Below are 25,646 nucleotides of genomic sequence, written 5' to 3'. Positions count from 1 at the left end.
AGGTCCTTCCCTTTCCCTCCCCCCTCTGCTCTTCTTTACCAACGTCGTTTCGGCGGTTTTTTCTCATTGGAACTAGTCTAATAATTGCTACCATTTCATTTGACAGTCACATTACTGAGATGTATACTGTAAATTGCATTACTTTTTCTTTTTTTCTTTTTCTTTTTTTTTTTTTTTTAAAAAAAAAGCCAAGGGCAACCTTCTATACGAGAGGCGAATGCCGATGTAGTATTGTATGATGGAACAGAAGATGAAGATGATCAAGAAGAGACCAAAGATAAGTAACAGAAGAAGTAAGACAAAAGGAAGGAAAAGGCATGGATGAGGATGAGGAAGAAAAGGGGAGACGAGGAGATTTAACGCCTCTTCCTCGAACTGCCTCCATCGTCAGCAGCCGCTCTCTTCCTACCATTCTTGCTCCAGAACTCCTTGGACTCCCTCTTCTCCCTGGCCTGCTTCTTCTCGAGGTTGTCGGCCATCTTCTTCTGGAAGGCGGCGTGGTTCTCTGCCTTCTTGGCGCGGCGCTTGGCGGCGGCGTCGTTGCGGACGGTGAGGAGCTGCTGCATGAAGGCGCGGGCCTTCTTCTCCTCTGCGCCGGCGGGGCCGGCGGTGGCGACGACGGCGCGCTTCTGCATGTACGTCTGCTTGCGCTGGGGCTTCGTCTCGACGATCTGGGACTTGTAGGGGAGGCTGGCGGCGAGGGCGCGGGGCACGCGGAGCGAGTTGAAGTTGCGGGTCTCCCGCTCGACGGGGCGGTACTGGCTGTTGCGGGGCTGGGGGGTGTCGACGCCCTCGTCGCGGCGGACCTGGCCGGTCAGGCGCATGGCGCGCCACCCGATCAGGTTGTTGACGGGGTTGTACAGCCTGTGGGGTTTGACGGGGTACCAGGCGCGCAGGAAGACGATGTCGCTGACGAGGATCTTGTCCTCAAACGTGGCGCGGAAGTGGCCGTCCGGCTTGGACAAGGCGCGCTTGATCTGGCCCCTGATTCCCGAGACCGTCTTGATGGCTGCACCCTCGAACTTGGCAATCTCCAGCGACGACGAGAACATGTCCTTGATGAAGGCTGTGTTCTTGTAGATCTTGTACGGCGTGCCGGTGAGCTTGAGCTTCTTGACGATCTCGGTCGACTCGTCGACGCTCATGACGCTGCCCGTGGCTGCGATGCGAAACCCCGTCGTCGTGGGCGCCGACGACGACGATGACAGCGATGACGACATAGTATTAAAGCACGCGAACCCCGTGTTGGGCGCGATCAGCGGGCCGTAAAAGGTCGCGAAGCAGTGCATGTGCTCCGGCGTGTACTTGAGCATGCGGCTGCGCGTGCGCGAGTCCGTCAGGCTGTAGATGGGCATCGACTGGAACCGCCGCCACCCAAGTGAGAAGATGAGCGGGTCGTTGGTCTTGAGGATCCGCTTGTGCCACCTGTGCCGCTTGATCCGCACCTGCAGGTACCCGAACCGGTCCTCCGTCGGCGTCAGGCCCCCGACCACGATGGGCGTGTGGGCCGAGAACCGCTCCGTGAACTCGGCCGGCACCCCCTCCAGAACGATCTTGGCGTACTTGCCCGCCCGGTAGCCCTCCACCGCCTCGCGCTGCCGCTCGTCCAGCTCGGAGAACTCCTCCTTGTTGATGTCCTGCTGCTTCTGGAGCATCGCCTTCTGCGCGTCGTACCAGTCGTCCTCGCCGAATTCGTGGATGTTGCCGCCCTCGCGCCGCGCGTTGGCCTTGTCGTTCAGAAATCCGTCACGATCCTCCTCCTCGAACCGCTGCTTCAGCTCTTCTTTGCGCTCCGCGTTCTTCGCGCGCTCCGCCGCAATCTCATCCGCCGTCTGCTGCTGCGGCGCTGCTGCTGCTGCACCCGCCTCGAGATCCTCAAAGACACCGTCGCCCTCGTCGTTGTCGTCGCCATCCTCATCGAACCCGTCGAATTCCTCGTCGTCATCGCCCTCACCCTCGCCGTCCTCGCCGCCGCCGCCTCGCGATAGACTAGTTGCGAACCGCTTTCGTAGAGCCGCAATTTTGCCCTCCTCGGCCCACTTGGCCGCCAGATCCTCGTAGTCGTACTGGGGTATCGCTCGGTCCTCGACGAGGTCCTCGGCCTCTTGCTTCGACTTCTGGAAGAAGTCGTCATCATCCTCCGCCGTAATGTCCTCCTCCTCCTCCTCCTCCTCGTCTCCGCCCTTCCATCGCTTCAGGGCCTCTTCCGCTGTCATGGACTCATCGTACATGAGCCGGGCGAGGTCACCAGTGTGATATGAGCGCCTCTTTCCGTACAGCTTCAGCGCCTTGGCTTCTAGGTCGTCCTTCCATCTGAGGGCAGCGTCATCGTCGTCTCCCGATAATGACCCGAGGTCAGAATCACTATCGGCAAATGCAATGTCACCATCTTTGGCCGATTCCTTGTCGGTGTTCTTGCGGAACATGCTGCCTAGTTTCTCCTCATTGAACTCGTCCTCATCGGGGTCCTCGTTGCCGTCGTTATCACTGCCGCTCTCCAAGTCGTCCTCGTCACCATCTGCGTCGTTATCGCTATCGTGCTCGGCCATGCGAGCTACACGCTGTGTCTTACGGCCCGTGTCACCTTTTTCTTGGGGAGCATCCTTGATCTTCTCGCCACCTTCGAAGAGCTGGACACCGTTCTCAGCCTGGCCGAGAAGCTTGCGCTCGGCCTGGAGGCCGACAATCATCTCCTCACCCTCTCCACGCTCGACATCCTCTTCGTCCTTGTTGAAGGAGAAGCCCTTCTCCTTGGTGATCCAGATGGCGTCGCCGTCAATCTTGAGTCCGCTGCGATCCGACATGGGGGCGTGGAGCTTCTTCTCCTTCTCATCGAGCCTCCGGCGACCGGTCTTGCCGGTAATCTTGGCCATGGCCTGCTCCATGGCGGGCGTGGGGCAGGGGTCGGGTAAGACCTCCATGTTAGCGACGGTAAAGTCTCCCAGGCCGGGGACGTGGACCCTCTGGCTCTGCGAGAAGTTTGTGCCGCGGAGGTAGCCGGACAAGACGATGGAACGGTCGCACTTGGGGTCCTCCTCGATCTTGGTGGGGTGGGTGATGTCGCGGAAGCTGTCGACGAGGGCGTAGGGGTGGGAGTTGCGCCAGATGAGGGGACGCGGGTTTTTCATGACGGAGAGGAAGCGGGAGAGGTTGTGGACCTCGCGATCCGGGTAGCGGCCGTTCAGGACACCGGAGAGGTAGAAGAGGTGGGCGCCCTGGTAGAGCTCGCTCCACAGACGGCGCTTGAGGCGCTTCTTGGCGTCCTTGAGGGCCTGGGGCTTGCGGAACAGGTCGAGATGGGTGAGGATGCCAAAGACGTTTCCGGGCATACCCGTGGCCGACAGGACGTTGAGGAACTCCATCGTCTCCATCTCGAAGCCGTAGTTTCCGTCAATCATGAGCAGCACGATATCGGCCACCTTGGCGACGTCGACCATGGCCTCGAGCTCGTTGGGGCACTCGAGGAAGGTCAGGCGCTGCTTCTTGGAGGTGACGACGGTTATAGGGCCCTGAGGGTCCGAGATAGTTTCCTTGGAGTATCGGCGGATTAACGACTTGAGGAGCGTCGTCTTGCCTACGCCTGGCGGGCCGACGATGGCGACAAGACGGGGGGGAGCTTCCTCAGGCAGTCGGTCGACGAGGGGCACATGGAGGCGTTTCTCTTTGATCTGCAGAGGGTGGGATCGTCAGTTTTTCCCCCCCTTCTTTTTTCGTTCTCTCACAATATTATACAGTAAAACTACCACTCCCAATTTCGGGCTATGAATCGTCTTAACTCACATCCTGCGATCGTGCCGCACTGCGCTGAAGCTTTCCGGGATTGGCAAAAGCAAAGGCTTTGGGATTGCGTTCTAGCATACAAAAAGTCAACGTGGGCGCTGTCTTGCGTGTCTAGGAACGATGACAAATACTCACCCCCAGTCTGCTGCGGCTTCTTCTCCTTCGACTTCCTATGGGGCTTATGCGCCTGCTGCTCCATGTTGGGCGAGGTATGTGTGTGTGTTTGACCAGAAGTCAGGTTTGGCCACAGAGTCGATGCGACACGATGTAAAAGATGGCAGCGGCAGTAAGGGAAGAAAAAAAAAGATCAAAATTTGGATGGAACTTCTTTATCGATAAGATATTGACGGTGGGGTTCCCGCCACATACACTAGCCACGATATTCAGGAGTCCAATTGAAGACGAGGATACAAAGAGAGATAGTATTACTAATGCCTGTCTTACGAAAGCACATGGTGAATCAATGAATGAAAGATGCAATATGTGGAGAAGTAATAATATAAACAAGATGGAAAGTAAACAGCAAAAAAAAAAAACCTAAAAATAATGGACAAGGAGCAAAAAAAAATGGTCAGTATGAGGGTCGAACTCATGACCTTCGCATTATTAGTACGACGCTCTAACCAACTGAGCTAACCGACCAATTGATGGGAAATGGGTGAGGATATGCGACTCATCTCTCTCTCCTCAGTCTCCTCAGTCTCTTCATCCTTCGACTAATGAAGCAGAGAGATAGAATATCGTCCCCGAGTTTGCCAACCGCCACCCCCCCCCCTGCCTGGCGCTGTCTCGACTCATTATCGCGATATTTCCATGACGTCTGCTACAATCCTATTGTTCGTATGCTGAGCCGATATGCATCATACTCGTACTAAAATCTGACGGTATTGAGAAGCCCTCTATCTGCCTCGAATCTGCCTCGAAGGCCATGCATCTGAGTCACAAGCAACCCACACACACACACACTTACAGGTACACGTTTACACAGTCATAAGTCACACAGCCCCCCCCCCCCCCCCCCCCCCCCCCCCAGAAGAAGAGAGATGACGACGGGATGGGGGAGAATGTAGCATACAAAGAAGAGTCATCTGGGTGATTGGTCGGCTCAACTGACGCTGTTGTTCATGCAAGTACGTGTAATAGTTCTCTTCCGCCTTTTCACTCATTGCTAGTATTACATACATGCACGTGTACATATATGTTGCGTGTGTGAGTGGCAATCTTGAAAGGCTAGCCGGCGTTGCGCGCTCCCTCGCACCGCCTGCAAGCCCATATCTAAGAGATGAGTGGTGCTGCACGGGTGGATGCTCTGATCGCTTGGGTACCGTAGCCGGTGGGTTTTGCGTCTCTGTTAACTATGACAAATGCTCCGAAATGCAGGTATGACATGGCATGGCAGCCTTTACGTCGTCCTTCTGCAGTGTCTGGCCGGACCGGTGTTTGCAACGTGAATCGGGGGGTCTCGGTGGGATCGGTATCTCTCTCTTCCAGCTCTGCTATGTTAGCATTTCGACCTGAACATCATCTTGGCCATGATGCTGTCAAGGATGATAAAGAAAAAAAGAAAAGAAAAAAAGGGGAATTCTCAGTTGCATCGCTCCCTATTCCTACCAAGCAATACCATGTATGCGCGTTAGTGACTCACGCGACCGCTTCCCGGTAACTCAATGGCCTTTCCATCATCGTGCGACGCACAATAAGCTGCAAGGTAAGCCACTCTGCATCAGTAGTTTCGTTACTCTGCCAGGGTTCAGCCTACGTTGTGTGTTAGTCCCTCTCTGCAGGACATTGATCGGAATGGGGAACAGGCACCAGGGTCTGGAGATGGACAAGGAGAGAACATGGTGAGAACTGATGGAAGGCTGGCTTCCATGTCAGTGGCAATAGTATTAATGGCAGTCATTGAATGAATATATATAGATGATATGTATTCTTCAGGACGGAGAAACAGAAACAAATAAACACAAACACACACACACACACACACACACACAGACGTTCTAAAGCAATCACGCATACACACATACGCTTATTCTGTACCAGCATCATCAACGGCCTCTTTCACACGCACACACACAGCTCCCATACATACCAGCAAGCATCATCACCATGTCTTCCTCCGGCCTCAACGCAATGGGCATAACAAACACCACCTACGCCCTGGCAGACCGCCAAACTTCGATGGAACTCATCGACGGTATACTCCACAACTCCCGCCAGCAAGCCGAGGCCAGAGCACGCGCAGCCGGCAAGAAGGCAGCCGACCTCGAGACTTCATCAGCCACCACAGCATGGACGGATGCCAGCATCAGCACTGCTGCCGACGCGGACAAGACGAAGAAGAAGAAGAACAAGGCCGACTTCTTCTCCAGGAGACACTGCTCAGACAACTCCCAGGTTTCCATCTCTCGTCCATAGCACCTCGGCCGAGGTTCATATTAGATGCTCTCACAGGTATTAGCGATATATTCGCCATGAACTGCTTACTAGGCATACATCTTTCTTCTTGAGTAACGGCGCTTTGGAAAACAGAGCAGTTCGGTCCATCCAAACTGCTCCGGGGGCAGATCTGCTTTTTATGATGGCAATAATGGAACACCCTTCCCGGCCTAGGGGATTGGCCTGGTAGAAGGGCGAAGGAGGAAGGCTGACAGGCTGGTTTCGTTTTGTTTCGTGGAACTATTTGAAGGATTGATTGTTTGAAAGGGGTATCGTTTCTCTGGTTTTGCATTCCTCCTCTTTTTCTTTTGCCTTGTTCATCGAGGCGAGTTAACACCGGGTTGGCGATGGAAACTATCATTATTAAGATGATGAGAAAGACTGTTCTCCTCCCTCTCTAAAAAGTATCATCAAGGAGCTTATCATTCATCTTTACCATGGTGGGGCTATACTCGCTCGACTCGGGATCAGCGCCCGCATCAAGCAGAATATCATCGACAATCTTCCTGCTAGCCTCGCGTGCTATTCCCTAAAAGTCAGCGATATTCAAATGTCTCGATGTACAGAACAAAACAGAAAAAGAAGGGGAGAGAGAAAGAACTTACCAGGTGTCTGTATGAGTCTCGAAGGGGGAAGAGCAAACTGTATCGTTTTAGGCGGACTCATCCCCGCATACAGATCCACATCATCGTCGTCCACCTCCTCGCCAATATCCCAATCGATATCGACCTCATCCCCAGCCCCAGCCTTGGCCGATGACCCAGCAGCAAACACGTCGCGCGTCTTCCTGGCCGTAGCGGGAGTCTGGACACTCACCCCCGGCGTCCTGGGACCTTGCTGCTGCTGAGGTTGCTGCCCCTGCCGCGCCATGCTCTTATACGGAGACATGAAGGCCTCGCTACGGAGCTTCGGCGCGGCGATTTCGGGCGAGGACATGGGAGAGTCGTCAATGTGACGTCTCCACGACGCTGCCGCCTCGGGCGTCCTGTTGGCGACCTGCTTCCCCTTGAGGGGCGATCGCGTCGCGGCCGAGGCCGAGGCCGACTTGTGCGGCGTGGCCTGTATGCGGTAGTTCTTGTCCAGCACGCGGTGCAGGAGGGGGTCTTTATTGCCGCTCCGATGCACGGACTGCTTCAGCGTAGTGGTCCCTCCTGCTCCGCCTCCAACGCGAGGCGTCATCGACATGTCCGGGAGCTGGGCGGTGCGCTGGGCCATGAGGATCGTCGAGTCTTGCTCGTCATCGTTGTCGTCGTAATCATCATCCTGCGGGACTGGCATGCCGTCCTTGTCCTCGTCGCGCATCTCCTTCTTCATCGTCTCATAGGGGGTGTCGAGGTCAGCCGCTGTCGCCGCCGCCGTGCCTGTCGGGTGACGTGGCGTGCTGCCTGCAATGTCGGCCTCATCTAGCATCGACTCGTCGTCGTGGGCTGCCCCGGACCGATCCGCCACCTCGGACCGCGCCCCCGGCGTCCGGTGCACGCCTGTCTCGTTGTCTCCGTCGTTGTCGTCGTTGTCGTCGTCGTCGTCGTCGTCGTCACGCATAGCTGTGCTCTCATCCCCGGCTCCTACTGTTGTCTCGCCTTCATTATTCCCCTCCTCGTAGCCCGAGAGGGACACGTTGGCCGACGCTTCGAAGAATTGCTTCCAGAACTGTAAATCATCTTACCGTAAGCTTTCTTCCTCTTGAAAATTTCCTGCAGTGTAGTCCCAGTTCTTTGGGCCTTACCTTGGAAGCTTCCCAGATGGCTCGGGAGTGCTCCCCGTACTGCTCAACGACTGGCAAGATACTCGACGTCACGATGCGGTGTGACTTGCTGAAATTGTGATCAATCTCTGGAACAAGCCAGTCAGCCAGGTACAAGACAGGGGGAAAAGAGGGCGTATTTCGAACCTTGGAGTGTGAGTGTGATAGACTGCTCGAGCCTCTCGAGCTCTTCCGTAAGTGACAGATTGCGCGCCGCAACACTTGGTCTCGCCATGATTGTGCTTGTTTGTTTCTTCAAGGTTGATGGTGACGCGTGGGGACGCGATGAGGGGCAGAATCCATTTATTTTTTTGGCCATGTGTGGGATGTGTTACATATGTAGCGTCCCCGTATACAAGGAATACACGTAATACATCACATCCCGCACGTTAACCGTCAATGATAGATGCAGAGAATCTATAAAGGAAATCATTTCGTCCGTTCGTAGTATCTCGTCCAACCCGTCCAAACACATGATCTAATAACGCTTGGTATAGTACCCATTGGCATCGATCTTCATCAACAGTTGCGCGACGACACTCTCGTCACCCATGCCACCACCCTTATTGCCCCCCACGCCACTGCCCTTCTCCATCAGTCCTCGGCAAACAGTGATGAAAACCTGGACCTTCTTCTTGAACCTCGGGTATATCCGAGCGGGATCCAGATCTTTCTCATCTTCCGTGGTAGCCTTGCCCACCCTCTGCAGCCGGGTGACCCTGGCAAAGTCGAGAATGGTGGAAAAGACGTCCTCGAGCAGGGCTAAGACAGGCTGCTGCCGTTTCCTCAGGAACAAAGTCGACATGATTGTCTGCAGGGCGTCAGAGTGGAGCTGGCGTACGGCCTCGGGGCTTGAGGGACTCTCGGCCATGCGTACGTCTAGCGAGGCCTCGATGGTGTCCAGCTTCTCCTCAAACGCGTTCCAGGGGAGGGCGATGCCGACGTCCAGGAAGTACGACGCGACATTTGTCACAAAGTGACGGGCCTCGCGGACGAACCGGTATGACGGCAGCTCGTCTCCATCGTCGCCTCGGCGCACCACGTCCCCCCACAGATGGTTGACCACGTAGATCATACGCAGGATCCGCAGGAGTAGCTTGAAGACGCGGTCGTGCTGCATCAGGATCACAGGCGGTAGCACCGACGCCAACTCTGGCGGCGTCTTGTAGCTGAGGCGCAAGAAGTCCAATGCCTGTAGTGACGCGGCATTCATGCACTTTTCAATCTCCTCCTCCGACATGTCGCGCACCGCAAAGCTCAGATCGCCGGGAAGATCCGCGGTGTCTCGAGAGTGACATCCGGCAGAAGAGGCAGAAGTGCTGGGCCGGGTCTGTGCAGCCTCGTAGCTCTCTCCCAGTACTCCCATGAGAGCGAGCCGGAGCTCTGAGCTGGCCGGCGGCCAGGTATCACGAGTGCCGAGCCGGAGACCCATGACGCCTCCTTGCCGCGCGACACCTGTCTGTCTGTCGGCCCTTTCCAAGTCCGGATCGAACAGGGCGTGGGATAGGCGGCTGACGAACAAGCCGTTACCGAACAACTGAAAGTCGCGCTGCAACCTGAGGTGTGCCCGCAAGTCGTGGCTCCTGAAGAGCTGCCGTAGGGTCTCCCGGTTGACCACGTGCGCCTGGGCTGTCACGATGCTGCCAAAGGACAGGACTGGTAGCAGTGACCAATGAGGCCTAGAGCCCAGTCCACTCTGTCCAAGGTGGATGTCTCCTGCAAGCCGTCGGCGGATGATATGAGCTAAGACATCCTCACTCTTGGCTTCAGGACCCGGTTTGTTAAGTTGCTGAATCGATTGCAGAATATGTTTTTCCATGGCGTTCTCATCCATTGAGAATATCCCAAGGCTTGGCCCGTCAGGCTGTGCCACCGTGCCTGTTGTATTCGTCCCCTTGCCAGAGGTAGCCGGGCCGGCTGAGGTGGGACGATAGCTGTCGATGAAATCAAGAAGTCTATCGCGATAGGCACTGGCCTCCTTCTCGAGACGCAGTATAGTGTCCCAGCTGTACAGCCAGTCGGCAGTGGGTGGCTTCGTCATATCGATGAGGTCCGGCCTTGCGAGCGGATGCTCTGGGTGGCTTGTCCGAATGAATCGTAGACTGCGGCCAGTCTCGAAGACAGTCTGGGCAATGTCATCCGGCATGAAATGCGGCATCTTGCTCTCGTCGAGCCGGAAGTCGATATCCTCGACCTGCTCTCCAAAGTCATCCACGTAGACCTCGGCCTCGACCTTGATAAAGGACTTGCTTTCACCGACGTTGGACTTATCGAGCGGAACCCCTTGTTCCCTCCTGGTGCCGATCCACTCCTCAACAGATTCCGTCCACGGCTGTGACACGCGGCGCAGTACCTCGTGCATTACCTCGCGCAGCCACTCCTCATTATTTTCCAGGGACGAAGCATAGTCGAATACAAGAGACATGACGTTCTCGTCTGAGTGGTTCCGCTGGAGCCGGGACGTGAGGCCGTGGAACGGCGACAGTACGGCCGATATGTCCTTGACGGTCGCCTGCAGCTGCAGCAGCGAACTGGGCCTCTGCCTGCGCAAGACGACATGTTCCCGTGTCGCCTGGATGACCCGGTCCAGCGCGCTGGCCAAGGCAACGGCACAGCGACTCCGCTGCCTGGCGTACGTCTGCCGAACAAAGGCCTGGAGCTCTAGGAGACGGGTCCCACACATGAGGCAATGCTTCTCCAGGCCCTGCAGCACGTTGGAAGAATACCCGGATATCCTCATACTTGGCAGGGCAGGTCTGAAGGGGAAGTGGCTGTCATTGCCGGTCCTGAGGAACAGCATAGACTCCTGTCCGAGGGCCAGAGCCAACAGCGAAGAGAAATAGGCCCCAGCCTCGATGACAGGTACGTCGGTGTTTTTCAACCTGAGCGGATCGCGGTCCAGCCTGAGAAGGGCGTCGTAAACGGCTGGGCCAGCTTCGGTGAGCAACAGGGGAGTATGGCTGTCCGGGCGCGTCGTCTCTTGAAGAAACGAGTCCCAGGTGAGCACTCGGGGAGGCCCTCCGTCGGTCGGCTGGTCGTCGAGGCCCAGCCACATGTCAGTCTCAACCTCTATATCCGCTTCGTTTTGCTCTGACCCTTGGCGCGTCTCGTTGTCGTCTATCGTTTCCTGGCTTGGGGGCTTTTGATCCAGAGCAGCAGAGCCATCGAGTTGAGGGGGCTTGAAGAAGCCACTTTGATGAGTCGATGTGTCATGGCCAGTCAAGATTGAATCGAGGTGATCTAGGGGCTCTCAGAAGGTCAGATTGTACAGGTATGGCTTGAGAAAAAGAAGAGGAAAAGAAGCATCAAGCACCATTTGTGAACGGCTGGGAGAAGAAGGGTGTCGGGTCATCCTGAGGAAGCTGGCCAAGCCATCTGGACGATTGCCAGAAATCAGGGATGGCAAAGACATCAGCTACCGCGTTATCCTCGTCGCTAGCCATCATAGACGAGAAACATGTAATTTTGCACGCGAATTCATGAAAGCGGCATGTGGATCGTGCACTAGATTTTGACAGCTTGTCCATCAAAAGAGTGTAGTTTAGATGATGCCCCGCGACAACACGCGACGGAGAATAGCGCGCGACGTTTTGGCCAAGATTCGATGTTTCTAGTACATAGCCGTACAAGCATAATTAGCGCCAAATGATAGGTACCCTGTACCTTATCCTTCCCTTTACCACGTCATGAAGAACAATTTTCGACGGATTCTTGGGAGCTTCCTCACAAACAAACTCCTCCTGACGCACAGACAATTGGTAGCTTGGAACGATTCCATGTTATCACTCGATTATCTCAACCCCCCTCACTAGGTCGCACAAAATAGCTCGCAGCTCCCTCCCTGACTCGCACGATGCCTCCTCGAAAACGTGCTCGCGGCGGCATCCAGACCGGATCGTCGTCTGCACGCACGCCTCCAGCCCGCAACGACGACGCTATGGACATTGACACGCCGGAAATGGGCAACGAGGAGGAAGTGGCGTCGTCACCTGGAAAGGAGGACGAGGGGCCTAACTACAACGATTGCTGGACCGACGACCAGGTAGCCTCGCTGTTCAAGGGTGTCATCCGATGGAAGCCAGCCGGTAAGTTCACCGATGCCTCCAACCGGCCCGCTACATGTCGCCTGTTGTTGCTGATGATGGCTGACTTTTGTATCCGACTGTTTACGCCTCTCCCAGGAATGCACAAGCACTTTCGCATAATAGCGATATCCGAGCACCTACGCAACCACGGCTTCGATCCAGACCACTACAAGCACACGCGCATCCCGTACATCTGGCAAAAGCTGCGAAGCTACTACAACCTCGACATGATTGACGAGCGCGAGGCTCTGGACGATGACGAGCCTGAGGATAGATATGTCGAGTTTTCCCTGCCTCGGGCCGACTTCTACGAAGCCATGATGCAGCGCGCACTGGCCAACCTGAGCGAGGCCCCCACGTCGCCTCCAGAGCTTGACGTGGAAGGGTCGACGCCAGCTCCCACGCCAGCTACCAGTGCCACCACGACAGCCGCTGCGGTGAGATCGTCGCCGCTGCCACTGCCCAGCAACAGCAACAAGAGGCGAAAACGCGCCGACACGGTGTCCAGGACGAGGGCCACGTCGCGCGACGGCACAGAGGAGGCTACGGATGCCCAGTCGACGGCTGGGCGGTCTCGCGGCTCGAGAGGCAGGACCAGGGCTGCTAGTGCCGCCAAGGTCGAGAAGGCTGAGACGACAGAGGAAGAACAGGAAGAAGAAGAACAGGAGCAGGATGGCGAGGAGGGGGAGGCCGAAGATACAAATGAGGAGAGCGAGTCAGACGATGATGGCGACGATGACGACGACGATGATGACGACCAGCCGGAAAGTGATGAGGAGACTGCGGCAAAGCCGTCGAGACCGACGCGTGGCGGTGCAAGAGGCCGTGCGGCAAGGGGCAGGGCAAGGGGTGGGCGACGGAGGGCAAGGTAATAATACCGTACAGCTATGGTTGCTTCCACCTTGTTCTTTTCATGTCTCTGTATAACGTTCAACATTATGAAGTGTACATTGATAGCCTTCATGGTCATGCAGCTCTGATGAGGCCAAAGAAGAAGAAAAGGAGACAAATGAAAATCAAAGAGCTGAAAGAGTGTGAGAAAAGCGATCGTCTGAATGAATCAAAGTGTCTCCCACTCGCTGCGGTACTGCGTGTTGCGCCTCCAGTCCCTACCGAGTGGATACATGTTCTCGACGTCATTATTCGACCTGCTGAGCGGTTCTGGCTCCGACACCTTGGCAATCTCAGCCGGAGGCGACCTCTGGAGGAGTTTCCACATGTCAAGTTCGCCCCTGTAGCTAGCGTACTGGTCATAGTGATCTGCGAGTCTGTCTCTCTCGCGCTCCGTAACGATGCGGCTCCTGAGTCCCTCCTTGAGCCTGGCGGTCGAGGGGAAGTCCGCGACGGAGTACTTTAGGACCTCGTTCATCTCAGCGTCCACGGCATATTTTTCCTCGTCATCGTCGTATTCTTCGTCGTCGTCGTCGTCGGTTCCATGATCTCCTTCGTTCTCTTGGTCGTCCACATCTGATAGCGATACATCCGATCCATGCTGCTCGTACGTTTTCCTGAGCTCTGGCAGCAGCTCTGCTGCTGCTGCTGCTGCCGGTTCCTCACCGGTACCCGATAGTGCATTCTCCACCTCATCATACGTCATGAGCACCGGCTCTCCCGTCTCGTCGTCGATATGACTGTACACGTCTAGGCGGAGACGACGGGCGCTCCTCCGCCAAAAGTCCTCCGAGTTGGTGGGCATACCCAGCGACGCGACGGCGGCTTCGACATCCCTCCTCCGCAGCAGGCTGCGCGTCTCGGGCCGCATCTCCCGCTTGGAGCGGATCCTCGTCTCAGCGGTGAATATGGCCGTCTGGACGAGCCGGCGGGTGACGGACACGGCGAGCGAGTGGAAATCCTCAAAGGTGGTGGCCCAGATGGAGGGGGGCACATTGTCGACGTGGGCCCAGTTGCTCCCCGGGACGGACGAGTTCATGAAGAAGCGCTGCGACAGCTTCAGCCACATGGGCAGGTGGAACATGCCGAGCGACGGCAGACCGCTCGCCAGGCTGCTGTCGTTGCGCAGCCGCCTGGCCACGTCGGGCGTCAGATCCCACACGTCGGTGCCCCATATGCCCTCCTCGCGCTGCTTCTCGCGGTTCTCCTGCCTCAGGGATATGGCATCGGCTGCCTCCTCTAGCGCGTGGCAGCATTGTTGGCTCAGCTCCACCGCCGCGGGGTACTCTGCCAGCGTGAGCACGGGACGACTGTCCGTCCTGAGGCGCGCGGCGTGCTCCTCCTCCAGCATGTCGAGGTAGTGACCGATCTCGACAACACTCTTGCTGCCCACACGTGTGGCGATGCCCTCGACGTCGTCGCGTCCCAGACGAGCAAGCGCTTCGAAGAAGGCCTTCTTCTCCACGGCCGACCAGACGACCATTCCCAGCTGCTGAGAAGCCGTCAGTCCGCCGCCGTCGTCGTCACCTAGGCTCATACCCTGCGCAGCATCGCGGATGTCCTCGTTGAGGAGGGCCAGGTAATCCACATTTGGAGGGCCCTTTTGCCTTTTGAGCGGTCTGTAGGCGTTGGTGTCGTCGGCTGACCGCTTCAGAGGTGGTGGCGCGAACCCCCCGTCGCTGCTGTCACTGTCGGCGCTGTCGAGCTGCTCGTCGCCGCTGGGCAAGAAGTCTCCATCCGAGCTACGCTCTTCTGGACGTGACCGGAGCTGTATAGTCAGGGGGGAGAGCTGGCGGGGCTCCGCTCCTGCCTCTTGTGATGGAGATGGGCTTGCGACGCCTTGGTCGTCGTTCGGGTATTCCGAGACATCGTAATACTCTGCATCCACATCCATCGTGTCTCTGATGTCGATGAGGGTTTGAAGATTGTCTAGTCAGACGTAGGGTGCCTGCATGGTGCCGGCAAGGGTTGCTGCTCAGAGATGACAGTGTCTGTTGTTGATCGACTCGAGATTTGCCTGGTATCGAAACCTTCCCATGAGATTGTTTTCGTGACAGAGCTGGATTACGATGCTCCCAAAATCTTTTGGGTGGTTCCGTGAGTTTAGCGGTCCAACCGCCTGAGATGCTTCCCCCGGTATAACGGGCGAGAATACCGGTAGGCCGTTTGGCAGGCTCACTGTGGTTCAGCCCGTGAAGCATCGACATCCGTGATGCAAGATGGGAAATTTCGGGCTTCTCTTCACCATCACACATACGAGGTATATCCAAAACATCACTGCCAAAACTACAAGGAGACAGAGGCAAGCATGTATGAGCAAGCAGGGGTCCGACGCCCAGTAGGAAAGCCTTTGTACCTCTCCATATTCCGGCTCCACCAATTTGGTGCAACGGCAGTGACCGGTACATTGCACATACGCGCTCCTCCGCTGACCACTAAACTTTCTCCACGAGCCCCTAAGCCTTGAATATTCAGGGATACACACCTTTGGCATAGCCAAAAAAAAAAAAAATAACCAGGACAGGCTCGCTTCACCAGCTCATTTCAAGAAGCATCGCCATGTGCAATGCTACGCAGAATAGGGAAGTGTCTCTCCCGGCCGCAAGGTTGCTGGATCGGGGCTTGCCCAGCACACGCCTTCCCTCTGCGCGTCGCTAGGGCGTCGTACGCCACGCTGGACCCTGACGGCAGCGCCACCAAGATCAAGCTGCGAAGTTACCAGCTCGAATGTATCAAGTCTGTTCTCTCGGCTCTCAAGAGCGGACACAAGCGAGTTGGGATCTCGCTAGCCACGGGCAGTGGTAAAACGGTAGGCCCATCTTCTATGCCGAGACTCGCTCACTCATCAAGCCGTTTCGCTAACCAGCTCACCCATAGGTGATATTCACACAACTCATAGAGAAGATCCAGAAGAATGTCAAGGGTGGGGACAAGACCCTCATCCTAGCTCACCGTCGAGAACTAGTCGAGCAGGCAGCTCGGCACTGTGAGGCCAACTACCCGGGCCAGAGGATCGAGATCGAGATGGGCTCCCTGCACGCGACGGGCACAGCCGACATCACCATTGCCAGCGTGCAGAGCATCAACTCCAAGGACCGGCTGGACAAGTACGACCCGGACAGCTTCAAGCTGGTCCTGGTAGACGAGGCGCACCACATCGTCGCCCCCGGCTACCTGCGGGTGCTGAGCCACTTTGGCCTGGACGAGAAGCAGGAGAGCTCCCCGGCCTTGGTGGGTGTGTCTGCTACTTTTTCCCGGTTCGACGGTGTCAAGCTCGGCGCTGTTATCGACGAGATCGTCTACCACAAGGACTACGTCGACATGATCTCGGAAAAGTGGCTGTCCGACGTCATCTTCACCACGGTCGAGTCGACGGCCAACCTGTCCAAGGTGAAGAGCAGCTCGTTTGGCGACTTCCAGACGGGCGAGCTGTCCCGGGCCGTCAACACGGACTCCATCAACGACATTACCGTCCGGAGCTGGATGGCCAAAGCCCCCGACAGGAAGTCGACCCTCGTCTTCTGCGTCGATCTCGCCCACGTCGCCGGCCTGACGCAAAAGTTTCGCGAGTACGGCTACGATGCGCGCTTCGTCACGGGCGAGACCCACCGCGTCGAGAGGGGCGAGATCCTCGAGTCCTTCAAGAAGGGGGAATTCCCCGTCCTCGTCAACTGCGGCGTCTTCACAGAGGGCACCGACGTGCCGAACATCGACTGCATCGTCCTCGGGCGGCCGACGCGGTCCCGCAACCTTCTCGTCCAGATGATTGGTAGGGGGATGCGCCTGCATCCGGGCAAGAAGAACTGCCACATCATCGACCTCGTATCTAGCCTAGATACGGGCATCGTCACCACGCCCACACTGTTCGGCCTCGATCCCAACGAGCTGGTCAACGAGGCCACGGTCAAGGACTTGGAGTACCTCAAAGGCACGAAAGCAGCCGAGGAGGAGAGCAGGAAGCTGGCCTACGCCAGAGGCCAGGGCCCCCGTGTCAACTCGGCCGCCGCCGTCACCTTTACCGACTACTCGTCCGTCCTGGACCTCATCGCTGACACGAGCGGCGAGCGTCATATCAGGGCTATAAGCGACTACGCTTGGGTGCAGATCGGCTCGGAACGCTTCGTCCTGTCCGCCCCCAGCGGGTCCTACATCCGGATCGAGAGGGTCGGCACCGCTGCTGGCCAACCCGAGGCTCCGAGGGTAACAGGCGGGGCCGACTCGGCGCCCGTGTACAGAGCCGTCGAGGTCCGAGCTCTACCCCCGGGAGCGTCCAGGTCCCCGTTCGCCGCGCCCCGCGAGATCCTCACGGCCTCGACGTTTGCCGACGCCGTCCACGGAGCAGACAGCTACGCTGCCAACGCATTCCCCCACACCTTTATCCACAGATACCAGTCCTGGCGGAAACTACCACCGACACAAGGCCAGCTCGACTTTATCAACAAGCTGCGCGGCACGGCACGGCCCGTCAAGGTTGCCGACCTTACCAAGGGTAAAGCAGCGGACATGATTACCAAGTTGAAACACGGTGCCCGTGGGCGGTTTGCAAAACTCGAAGCCGAGCAGCGACGCAGGGAGAAGCAAGGCTCCGCGGCTGATGCTAGGGGTTCAAGAGAGAGGGTGAGAGTTGGACCTGTCGGGGCATAGGGCTATGTTGCCTGCGATAACAATGTACAATATGGACTCTTTTGTATTATCACTACTAGGATAGAACGACTGGGCGTTTTTTTTTGTTTTTTTGTTTTTTTTTTGGGGGGGGGGCTACAGCGATTTAGATTTTCTTTTTGTTTGGACTGGGGAAAGCTCGTGTGTAATAACTTGGTAGCAGCTGATAGCTATCATACTGAACCCACCATGAAACACCAGCGCTTCACTTCCATACCAGGCCACGCCAGTCTCTCAACTCATATTACGTGACCACTGATGTAATACCGGCAAGCACAGGAACCTGCAGGTGGGAAACCTGCAGACGATAAAAGGTCTGGCGTGGCATATGCCCCTTTTTGCCCTCCCTCTGTTCTCGAGTCCAACTCCTCAAACCAAGAAGAGATATCTGTCCTTCGCGCCTTCCCCCTCCCCCAAATAAAGGAGAGACCTCTGGGGCAGTGTATCAGATGCTTGATTCCCTACTCACGTGATGTTTCTCGTATGCCGGGGGAGGGCTGTGTCTAAGAGCACAGACAGACACACACACACACACACGCACATCCGGGTCACAAGACGAGTTGCATCCTCTTCCTCATTGCACAGCATTAGACCTTAATACACCGCTGTTTATCCCAGTTCCCCCCCCTCTGGATCTGATAAATTCAAAACGGCCGGGTGTATGATCCGCGATAACGTGGCCAATGACCCCCTAGAACAAGGCGTCGGGGAGGGCAGCCAGGCTGTATACGCGTGAGCATAGGGGACCCCCCACGGATATGAATCATCGTCACTCGACTCATTTACTGTTGGCGACTGACACGCAGGTTAATCACCTGCTCGATCATGAGAGGAATTTCCCTCTCATGGAAAATTCAGATACGAACCTTGAGGGTCCTTCCGATATCGCTCTCAGACGTCGTGATTTCTTCTGCTTCTTGTTCTTGTTCCTCTCCTTCCTTCTCGATCGCCCTCCTGCTCTTCCTTCCTTTCTTTATTTCTTCACCACATGTCCAAGTCCAAAGAGAGAATACTTCTTTCTTCCTTGTTTGGGCCTTTCCCGACTCGCTCCTCCCTTCACTTCGATGCTTGAAAGCAGAATCTTGCTAGATTTCATTGTGCAGACAAACAAGCACACACCCAAAAACACGGGGGCAAGTGGTTACCTTGCACTACCACACTTTTTTTTCGCACTCCCTTTGCTTTACCTTGTTGATCAAAGACAATCTTTCCTCTTTTCCGTTCCCTTGTGCTACCACATTGCATTGCCAGGTCTTCCTTCTTTTCGTTGCTATCATGAATAGCAGCAGCTTCTTGACACCACCCAGTCTTGGATCGAGCATCACATCTAGGAGTGATTCTCATGTTGCTCCTTCGGGGAATGAAATGACGGTCCTTCTTGATTCTGCCATGAATCTTCATACAGGGAGAGGTCCGTTGCTTCTAGCATCTCAGACAGGTCCGATTCCCGTTGACAACGACCCTGATGGTCCGCCGTGGTCTTTTGTCGAGAAGGTGACCTTTTCGGACTCTTCTCCAAGGTCTGTAACCTCATCGTCCACCTTTTCGGTATTTCCCGTCACGGGAAACATCAACAATCTCTCCGTTGCTGGGGACGAGCCCCGATATGTGCTCCCGCTTGAAAACTCCCCATACCCTGATGACGAAGCAATCGATTCCACGGACCCAGACACTGACGACGAAGCAATCGGCCCCATGGATCCCATTGACCTCCGCGTCGTCACTGTCGGATACCCAGACCCGCCGGGTGTCGTTCTTCGCAAGCAGTTCAACATCGGCACCACCCGAGAGCCTGGCAGGAGCAACGTGCCCTGCTGGATACGAGGCAACTATCCTCCACGACTTCCCCGGAGTCCCCACGACCTTTGCTGCCCCGCTCACCAAGGCTCTGGATTCGATACTCATGCCTTCGTAGATGGATACATGGACAGGACTCGCAAATTGGAGTACCAGCTCAGAATTCAGAGCGACACAGCCCGAGATCTCAGACGTTGCATTACGGATAGCCAACTCTCCATCGAGAATCTCCGTAAGGAGGAAGAGCTCTCCGGCAAGGAAAAGCGCAAGAAGCATTCTTTCACCCTGTCCCAAGACATCTTCAATCTTGAGGAGGAGATTCTCGCCCAGCAGGAGTGTCTCCGTCAGACCCGCCTGGCCTCGGAGAGAATCATCGTCGAAAGCTACAGCCGTCCCCCTGACGATACTCTCGACCCGGAGATGATCACTCCCACAGATCTCGGACCGCCGCCGAAGGTCGGCCCCTTTCTGCTCGCCGCTCCTAGCTTCGCATGGGAGTCCCACCACTGCTCGTCAACGCAGATGCGGAAGCCCGATCCCCTCGTCCCAGACTGGTTCCCCGTCTTTATGAGCTACAACATTGTCCGCTTCGCGCCGTCCCACGCGTCGGTGGCGGATTGCTTCCGCGAGCTGCTCAACATCATCCACGACCTCGAGACTGAGGTAGGTAGGAGTGATGCTGATCAGACACCACATGGTTTCGACATGGAGTGGCACCGGCCACACCCGGGATGGGACACGGTCAAGCGACGCCGGATCGGCGGCTAGTGGCGATGCCGTTCCGGTCCTGGCGCCCCATTCTCAGAGATTCATTGTCGTCTGTGCAATGGCTTCGGAGCTGATCGCTGTCGCCGTCTCCTCGAGGATGAAGGTGGCGATGTTCTCAAGAAGAGGCTTTTCAGTATCAATACTGGCATCGCCGACGCCCAAGCCGAAGTGATGAGGTGGGATAAGGAGGAGCTCAAGAAGCGGGAGAGGTAAACAAGGAGTCTCTCTTGGCTCTTGACTCACCCCCCCTTGCCTCTTCTAGGAGGTCTTTCTCATACTTGGTTTTCCTGTCTTTGCTTTCCATCTTCACACTGCTCCTTTGAGGGGGGGGGAAACCCTTTCTCACTAAAGGGCAAGTCACAGACGTCAGGTCAGTGGCTTTTTCCCCCCCAAAATCCCCTCTTCTCTCTCTCTCAACAACTCTCAGGTGATATATACACGAGAAAAGAATAGGAGGAAAAAAACAGGTGCTAGTAACGAACATGAACGTTGAACATTAGGAAAGGCAAAATGAAAAAAAAAAATTTTGAAAAAAAAAAAAATCACGGTATCGACGAAGAAAAAAAGGGGTAGCAGGGATAAGGTTGATCGATGAAAGGATATCATGCTGGAAATAAAAGAAAAGGAAGGAGATAAGAGGAAAGGGAGATTTACACACAACGTTGTTTAGTTTGTTCAATGACTTTCCGCCAGTTCCGCCGAAGCTCGTGATGTAACATTTGAATCTGAATGTTCACTATAAGGTTCGATTAACCCTTAACCCCTAACCCTGATAGCAATTCAGAGTTGGCAAGACCCCAACCTCAAGCATGTTGGAACTGGACGAAGTTGCACTTCCAACAGGCCACGATACGACACCGCTTACACTTGTAGGCGAAACTCGGACATAGAGCCCCTGGCAGCAGGACTGGCCTCTGCGTGACCTCCACCCAAAATGGGCGCACTGGCGATTCTACAGGACGGGAGCAACTTGTATGGATACCCCCTTACGTAGTCGCACCCGACGTCGAGCTCGACGACTCGACCGCAGTCGTTGCACCCGACGACATCCCATCTTCTCCAGTGTGGGGAAGGACACCCTGCGTTCCGGTGGAGTCCCGCTGGGCAGTCCCCGCCGTGATACTCACCTTTTGCATGCCAGACAGGTGACGTGCCAGCGCTTCCTGCAGATGGCGGCGATATCCCCGACGACCTCCTCGGTGCGCAGGGCCGGGTCCCGAGTGGGATGGGCTGTCTGCGGCACCGCGTAGGGCTACAGTGACTCGTTGGCCGTGGCCGCTGCGAATAGTCTGGACGGACACTCGCCGCAGTGGTCGTGGCCGCAGGGGCAGAGCAGCGGGTGGCTCGGGGGCAGCATGCCGTGGTAGGACGTGCATTTCCTGCCTCTCTCCCGTGTCTGCTGAGGCTCCCTGGCTTTGGCCTTCTCTTTTGGACTGGACTTGAGCTTGGATGGTTGCTTCCTGTTGGACGGCCTGAGGACCATCCTGGCAGCGGGCGAGTTCCCCATCACCTCCCATCCTTCTCGAGAGCTCTCCTCGGTCTTGTTGATGGGTGTTTGTTCGGCTGCGGATGGTTCGCGGATAGGCAGCTCAGTGTCGGGGGTGCTCGTATAGGACATGGGATCTTCCCACGGACACCTCAGAAATTCGAACGAAGCGTCGTCTTCGTCGTCACGATCTGCAATGGTAGTAGCCGATGTGGTATTCTTACCCGTAGGTTCCTTTCGATGAAGACGAGGAAAGGTCTTGGGGACACTCCTATGCGTTTCGGCCACTTCGTGAGCCCCCATATCATCATCACCTGTGAGGGCTTGAGTATCTGCAATGTCAAGGTCAAGCATGAGTCGTATGCTCTGGGCATCAATCTGTTCGAGGTCCATGGCTGACTCTGGACCCGTCTGTAAATGAGAGCGGGAGGAGGAAAAGAGTAAACATGCAATGGTAGCAATAGAGATAGGTGAGAGTAGAGGGAGGGGGTGGAAGGAGGAAGGATTGGGCTTGTCGTGCCTGTTGCTCATACACTCCTCTCGGGATCGTTTTCCTGACATCAGGCCATTCTCCCTCTTTTTTTCTGTCGTCTCTCCTCTTTTGATGTTCATTACCATGAGCGCCCGTGTTCATTCCGATGTTTGATGCACGTAACGAGAGACAGTTACCAGCATGCTCACTCGCACGTACCACTCCATTGCTACATCCCACTACCAATAGCAGACAAGGTCACACCACGGCCATGTGAAAAAAACTGAAAGGTTAAGGAACAGCCAGAAAGGCTGCGTATGACGATGTCTGCAGGCAATCACCATTGTGCCATATGGCTTCGATCTAGTGGTTGGTTGGTTGAATCCCCCGATGCACGTTCATTCTGTTAGTTGTTCATCTCTACATCTGAAATCTGTCCACACGTAGTAATAGTTACAGAAACATCGACAGCCAACTTCAAGTGCCGCAGTCATCGCCATCACTGTAAAAGCTGGTCCTCGTAGAACTGAGGACACGGACATTCCTTCCACGGGGTGCCGCAGACGTAGCAGAACTGGGCTCCGCATCTGCAGGCTAATATTGATGGTGAAGATTGGTTAGTCCTCGAAAAGAAGAAGAAGAGGGAAACAGCTCCTGAATCGTTTTTACTTTCTTTTCGTTGAGAGGAAGGGTAGAGCTTACTCATGTGATTGCAGCCGGTCTCCAGCTCAACAACAAGGCGACAGTTGTAGCAGCGCTGCCAGCCATTCCCCTGCGCGATACCCAGAAACTCGTGAGTCGTCGTATCCTCTGGGCAGTCCCCCTGGTGGGACTTCCCCTTACAGATGGTACAGGTGGTTTCCCGGCATCGGGGGCACTCGGCAACGTCGCTGTCCTCGATGCTCGCGGGAGGGATGAAGGTCGAGCACTGCGACATGTGGCAGTAGGTCCGATTCTCCGTCTGGTACTCGATCTGCTTGCTGGAGAAGTCGGAGATGAGCCTTGACGGTAGCCGGGGCTGAGCCTGCCTCAGCGGGAGGTCCTTTCCACAGCACCTGGGGGGGTATAGCGACTCGTCGACCGTGGCCGCCCTGAACAGACGAGCGAGGCATTCGTTGCAGTAGTAGTGTCCGCACGGGAAGCAGTGGCTCGTCGCCGAGAGGAGCCGCAGCATGGAATCGCCACAGGCGATGCATGCCCGCTCTTCCTCTTTCGTCTCTTTGACCTCTGCCTCATTCTTTAGGATGCGGACCATCTTCCTGTGCCACCGCAGCTGGTAAACCTCGTCCATGTCCGGGTCCAGATCCACGAACTCGTCCTTTGCCCTGGAGGCTTCCCACCTTGACAGACCGGCCTCCATAACCACAGTTACGGCCTGGTAGAATCTGAGGTGGTCTTCGTCTTCTAGTTCCGAGTGGGGTTCGGCGTATCTCCAACGCACGAACTCCATCAGGTCGTCTACCGCCTGACAGTATTCCTGCTGGGAATCCTCCCCCTCCGCTCTCTCGCTGGATTCAACTTCGTTGCTGGTCCTTGCCCGGATACATGAAGCAGCCAATGCCGCGCGGAACAGGGTCTCTTCGCATGCCTGGGTGCGTTCTGCCCTGGTCTCGTTCATGACAATGGATCTTTCTTTGTCGGCCGCAGTTCGCAAAAGGGGCCACTGCGCCTGGTAGGTTTCGGTCAGAGCCCGTACGAAGTCTTCTCTGGGCTCCTCGAGGGGGTCCTTTCTCTTCCTCATCTGTTTCCCAGTCTTGGACTGGTGTTTGGCATCCGCTAGGCTGGACATATTGGTCTTTCGTGGCGTCTTAGCCTTGGCTGCCGACGGTCTGGACGGTCCAGCCTCCGGGGTTCTAGTTCCGCACACGGCCAACCTGCGAAACCCCTGCGACAACTTTTCCTCGGTAGTAGCGTTGACACAGGTACATGTTGTATAGCTGATCTGCCGGGAGCTGTCGTCGTCGTCGTCGTCGTCGTCATCGTCGTCGTCGTTGCTGTTGTTGCTGTTGCTGTTGCTGTTGCTGTTGCCGTTGTTGTTGTTGTAGTGGTTGACAAGCGTGGCGGATGTCTGGAACTGTCTTCTGTCGATGCTGCCGTCCTGGTGACCACCCAGTGAACCCAGCCCTTGGACCTGAGGCTGGAACGAGGTCGTGTGGGCGTCAAGAGCTGCAGCCGACCCGGCGCTGAGGTCCAGGGAATGTGCGAGGCTGAACTGTGCCAGAGCCTGGAGCTCCTCTCGGTAGATCTCCGCCGCGAGCTCTGCATCCTGGAGCTCACGGTACTCTAGCTGCGTACTACTACTCGACAGGCGTTGAATGTCGGAGAGCTGCAAGTCGAGGATGAGCTGCATGCTCTGGGCGTCAATGTCCAAGTGTTCCATGACCCTTTCTTCTTCTTCTTCTTCTTCTTCTTCTTCTTCTTCTTCTTCTTCTTCTTCTTCTTCTTCTTCTTCTTCTTCTTCTTCCCTTGTTTCTTATCTTTGTGTGAAAATATATGTATACATGCCCGTGGGTGAGGAGAATAGCGAGAAGAAGAAGAAGAAGAAGAAGAAGAAGAAGAAGGGAAGCCAGCAAGTAACAGCAGAGCTTTCAGAGCCAATCGGTCTTTCATCACCCAATTGCACATCTTCTTTACCTTGGTAGTGTGAGCCCCTCATCGACATGCATCAGGATGTCTGATTTGTTCATATATTCACCTTTGCCTCGCGGCGAGCCCAACCACACCACTCGGGCATTGTCAAGCAGCAACAGACCTCCGGCAAAGGACATGTACCTATCCGGAATCAGCATGTGCACTTTATCTTTGCGGGACAAATGTTGGGTTTGACTGAGGGGAGAGAAGAGTGTGTATGGACACTTCACTAAGTCCAATTACTGGTAACCGAAACGGCCGATTACGTGTAAGTCTACTACTACCTCCGTACATGCACCACCCAAGCTACTCGTAATCGTCGGAAAAGAGGAATAGATTTAGAACAAACCAAGCATAGAGAAGAGAAAGGAAGGATGCGTCTTCGCAACATCGCCCCTATATTACATATTACAGATATGATATCGGCATGGAAAGCCAAATCTAAAAAAAAAAAATCCAAACTGTCCTGGGAGAGGCTCGAACTCTCGACCTTTGGATAGCCCAATCTATAGATTGAATCACAACTGTGAATAGTTATGAGACCAACGCTCTAACCAACTGAGCCACCAAGACATGCTTGCTGGTGATTGGGAGGCGGAGGAATATCATACCTGATAGGGGTTTCATTCATACTACTCATCTAGACGATTTCGGGAAACAAACTGCCACGACTTAAAATCAATGACTACCGCACTTGTACCAAACATACACACGGACAACAGCGACTGCCAACAACCTCAGTACCAAAAAAAAATCAGCTTCACTAGACACACAGATGCCAGGAGTGGTTGATCTTATTTAGGTCGGTGCAAGGTCAAAAGATTGTCTTTCATGTAACCTGCACTCAACCATCTATTAACCGCGCCTATCATCCGTCCCCTTGGATATCAA

At 55.6% G+C, this 25,646-nt stretch overlaps 9 protein-coding genes across 9 annotated transcripts; 4 read left to right on the top strand and 5 right to left on the bottom strand.

The window, feature by feature from the left end:
* Positions 1–356: 356 nt before the first annotated feature.
* Positions 357–3,979, bottom strand: GMORB2_0525 (ribosome biogenesis protein BMS1; the record flags this gene model as incomplete). The annotated part of the gene is made up of 3 exons (XM_035462510.1): positions 357–3,668; positions 3,781–3,851; positions 3,916–3,979. The coding sequence occupies 3 exons, from the start codon at positions 3,977–3,979 to the stop codon at positions 357–359; spliced, it is 3,447 nt and encodes a 1,148-aa protein (XP_035325440.1).
* Positions 3,980–5,889: 1,910 nt separating this feature from the next.
* On the top strand, positions 5,890–6,198 carry GMORB2_0524 (uncharacterized protein; the record flags this gene model as incomplete). Its single annotated transcript, XM_035462509.1, has 1 exon — positions 5,890–6,198. One exon carries the CDS (start codon positions 5,890–5,892, stop codon positions 6,196–6,198), a length of 309 nt encoding a protein of 102 aa, XP_035325439.1.
* A 418-nt stretch (positions 6,199–6,616) lies between these two features.
* GMORB2_0523 (Spc97 / Spc98 family) lies at positions 6,617–11,153 on the bottom strand (the record flags this gene model as incomplete). Its single annotated transcript, XM_035462508.1, has 4 exons — positions 6,617–6,741; positions 6,825–7,869; positions 7,946–8,052; positions 8,450–11,153. Coding segments are annotated over 4 exons (3,981 nt in total), but the record flags the coding sequence as incomplete, so codon positions are not given.
* A 663-nt stretch (positions 11,154–11,816) lies between these two features.
* On the top strand, positions 11,817–12,920 carry GMORB2_0522 (MRG-binding protein; the record flags this gene model as incomplete). The annotated part of the gene is made up of 1 exon (XM_035462507.1): positions 11,817–12,920. One exon carries the CDS (start codon positions 11,817–11,819, stop codon positions 12,918–12,920), a length of 1,104 nt encoding a protein of 367 aa, XP_035325437.1.
* Positions 12,921–13,108: 188 nt separating this feature from the next.
* GMORB2_0521 (uncharacterized protein) lies at positions 13,109–14,833 on the bottom strand (the record flags this gene model as incomplete). Its single annotated transcript, XM_035462506.1, has 1 exon — positions 13,109–14,833. One exon carries the CDS (start codon positions 14,831–14,833, stop codon positions 13,109–13,111), a length of 1,725 nt encoding a protein of 574 aa, XP_035325436.1.
* Positions 14,834–15,505: 672 nt separating this feature from the next.
* GMORB2_0520 (ATP-dependent helicase IRC3) lies at positions 15,506–17,583 on the top strand (the record flags this gene model as incomplete). Its single annotated transcript, XM_035462505.1, has 2 exons — positions 15,506–15,740; positions 15,839–17,583. The coding sequence occupies 2 exons, from the start codon at positions 15,506–15,508 to the stop codon at positions 17,581–17,583; spliced, it is 1,980 nt and encodes a 659-aa protein (XP_035325435.1).
* A 1,407-nt stretch (positions 17,584–18,990) lies between these two features.
* Positions 18,991–20,166, top strand: GMORB2_0519 (uncharacterized protein; the record flags this gene model as incomplete). Its single annotated transcript, XM_035462504.1, has 1 exon — positions 18,991–20,166. The coding sequence occupies one exon, from the start codon at positions 18,991–18,993 to the stop codon at positions 20,164–20,166; it is 1,176 nt and encodes a 391-aa protein (XP_035325434.1).
* Positions 20,167–21,418: 1,252 nt separating this feature from the next.
* Positions 21,419–22,045, bottom strand: GMORB2_0518 (uncharacterized protein; the record flags this gene model as incomplete). Its single annotated transcript, XM_035462503.1, has 1 exon — positions 21,419–22,045. The coding sequence occupies one exon, from the start codon at positions 22,043–22,045 to the stop codon at positions 21,419–21,421; it is 627 nt and encodes a 208-aa protein (XP_035325433.1).
* A 578-nt stretch (positions 22,046–22,623) lies between these two features.
* On the bottom strand, positions 22,624–24,913 carry GMORB2_0517 (IBR protein; the record flags this gene model as incomplete). The annotated part of the gene is made up of 4 exons (XM_035462502.1): positions 22,624–22,718; positions 22,827–23,793; positions 23,992–24,468; positions 24,785–24,913. 4 exons carry the CDS (start codon positions 24,911–24,913, stop codon positions 22,624–22,626), a joined length of 1,668 nt encoding a protein of 555 aa, XP_035325432.1.
* Positions 24,914–25,646: the final 733 nt, after the last annotated feature.

This window comes from Geosmithia morbida (genome assembly GCF_012550715.1).
Source record: "Geosmithia morbida isolate 1262 chromosome Unknown scaffold_0, whole genome shotgun sequence".
Lineage (NCBI taxonomy): Eukaryota > Fungi > Ascomycota > Sordariomycetes > Hypocreales > Bionectriaceae > Geosmithia > Geosmithia morbida.
The sequence above is the reverse complement of the archived record's forward strand: the minus strand, read 5'-3'. Positions and strand labels throughout refer to the sequence as shown.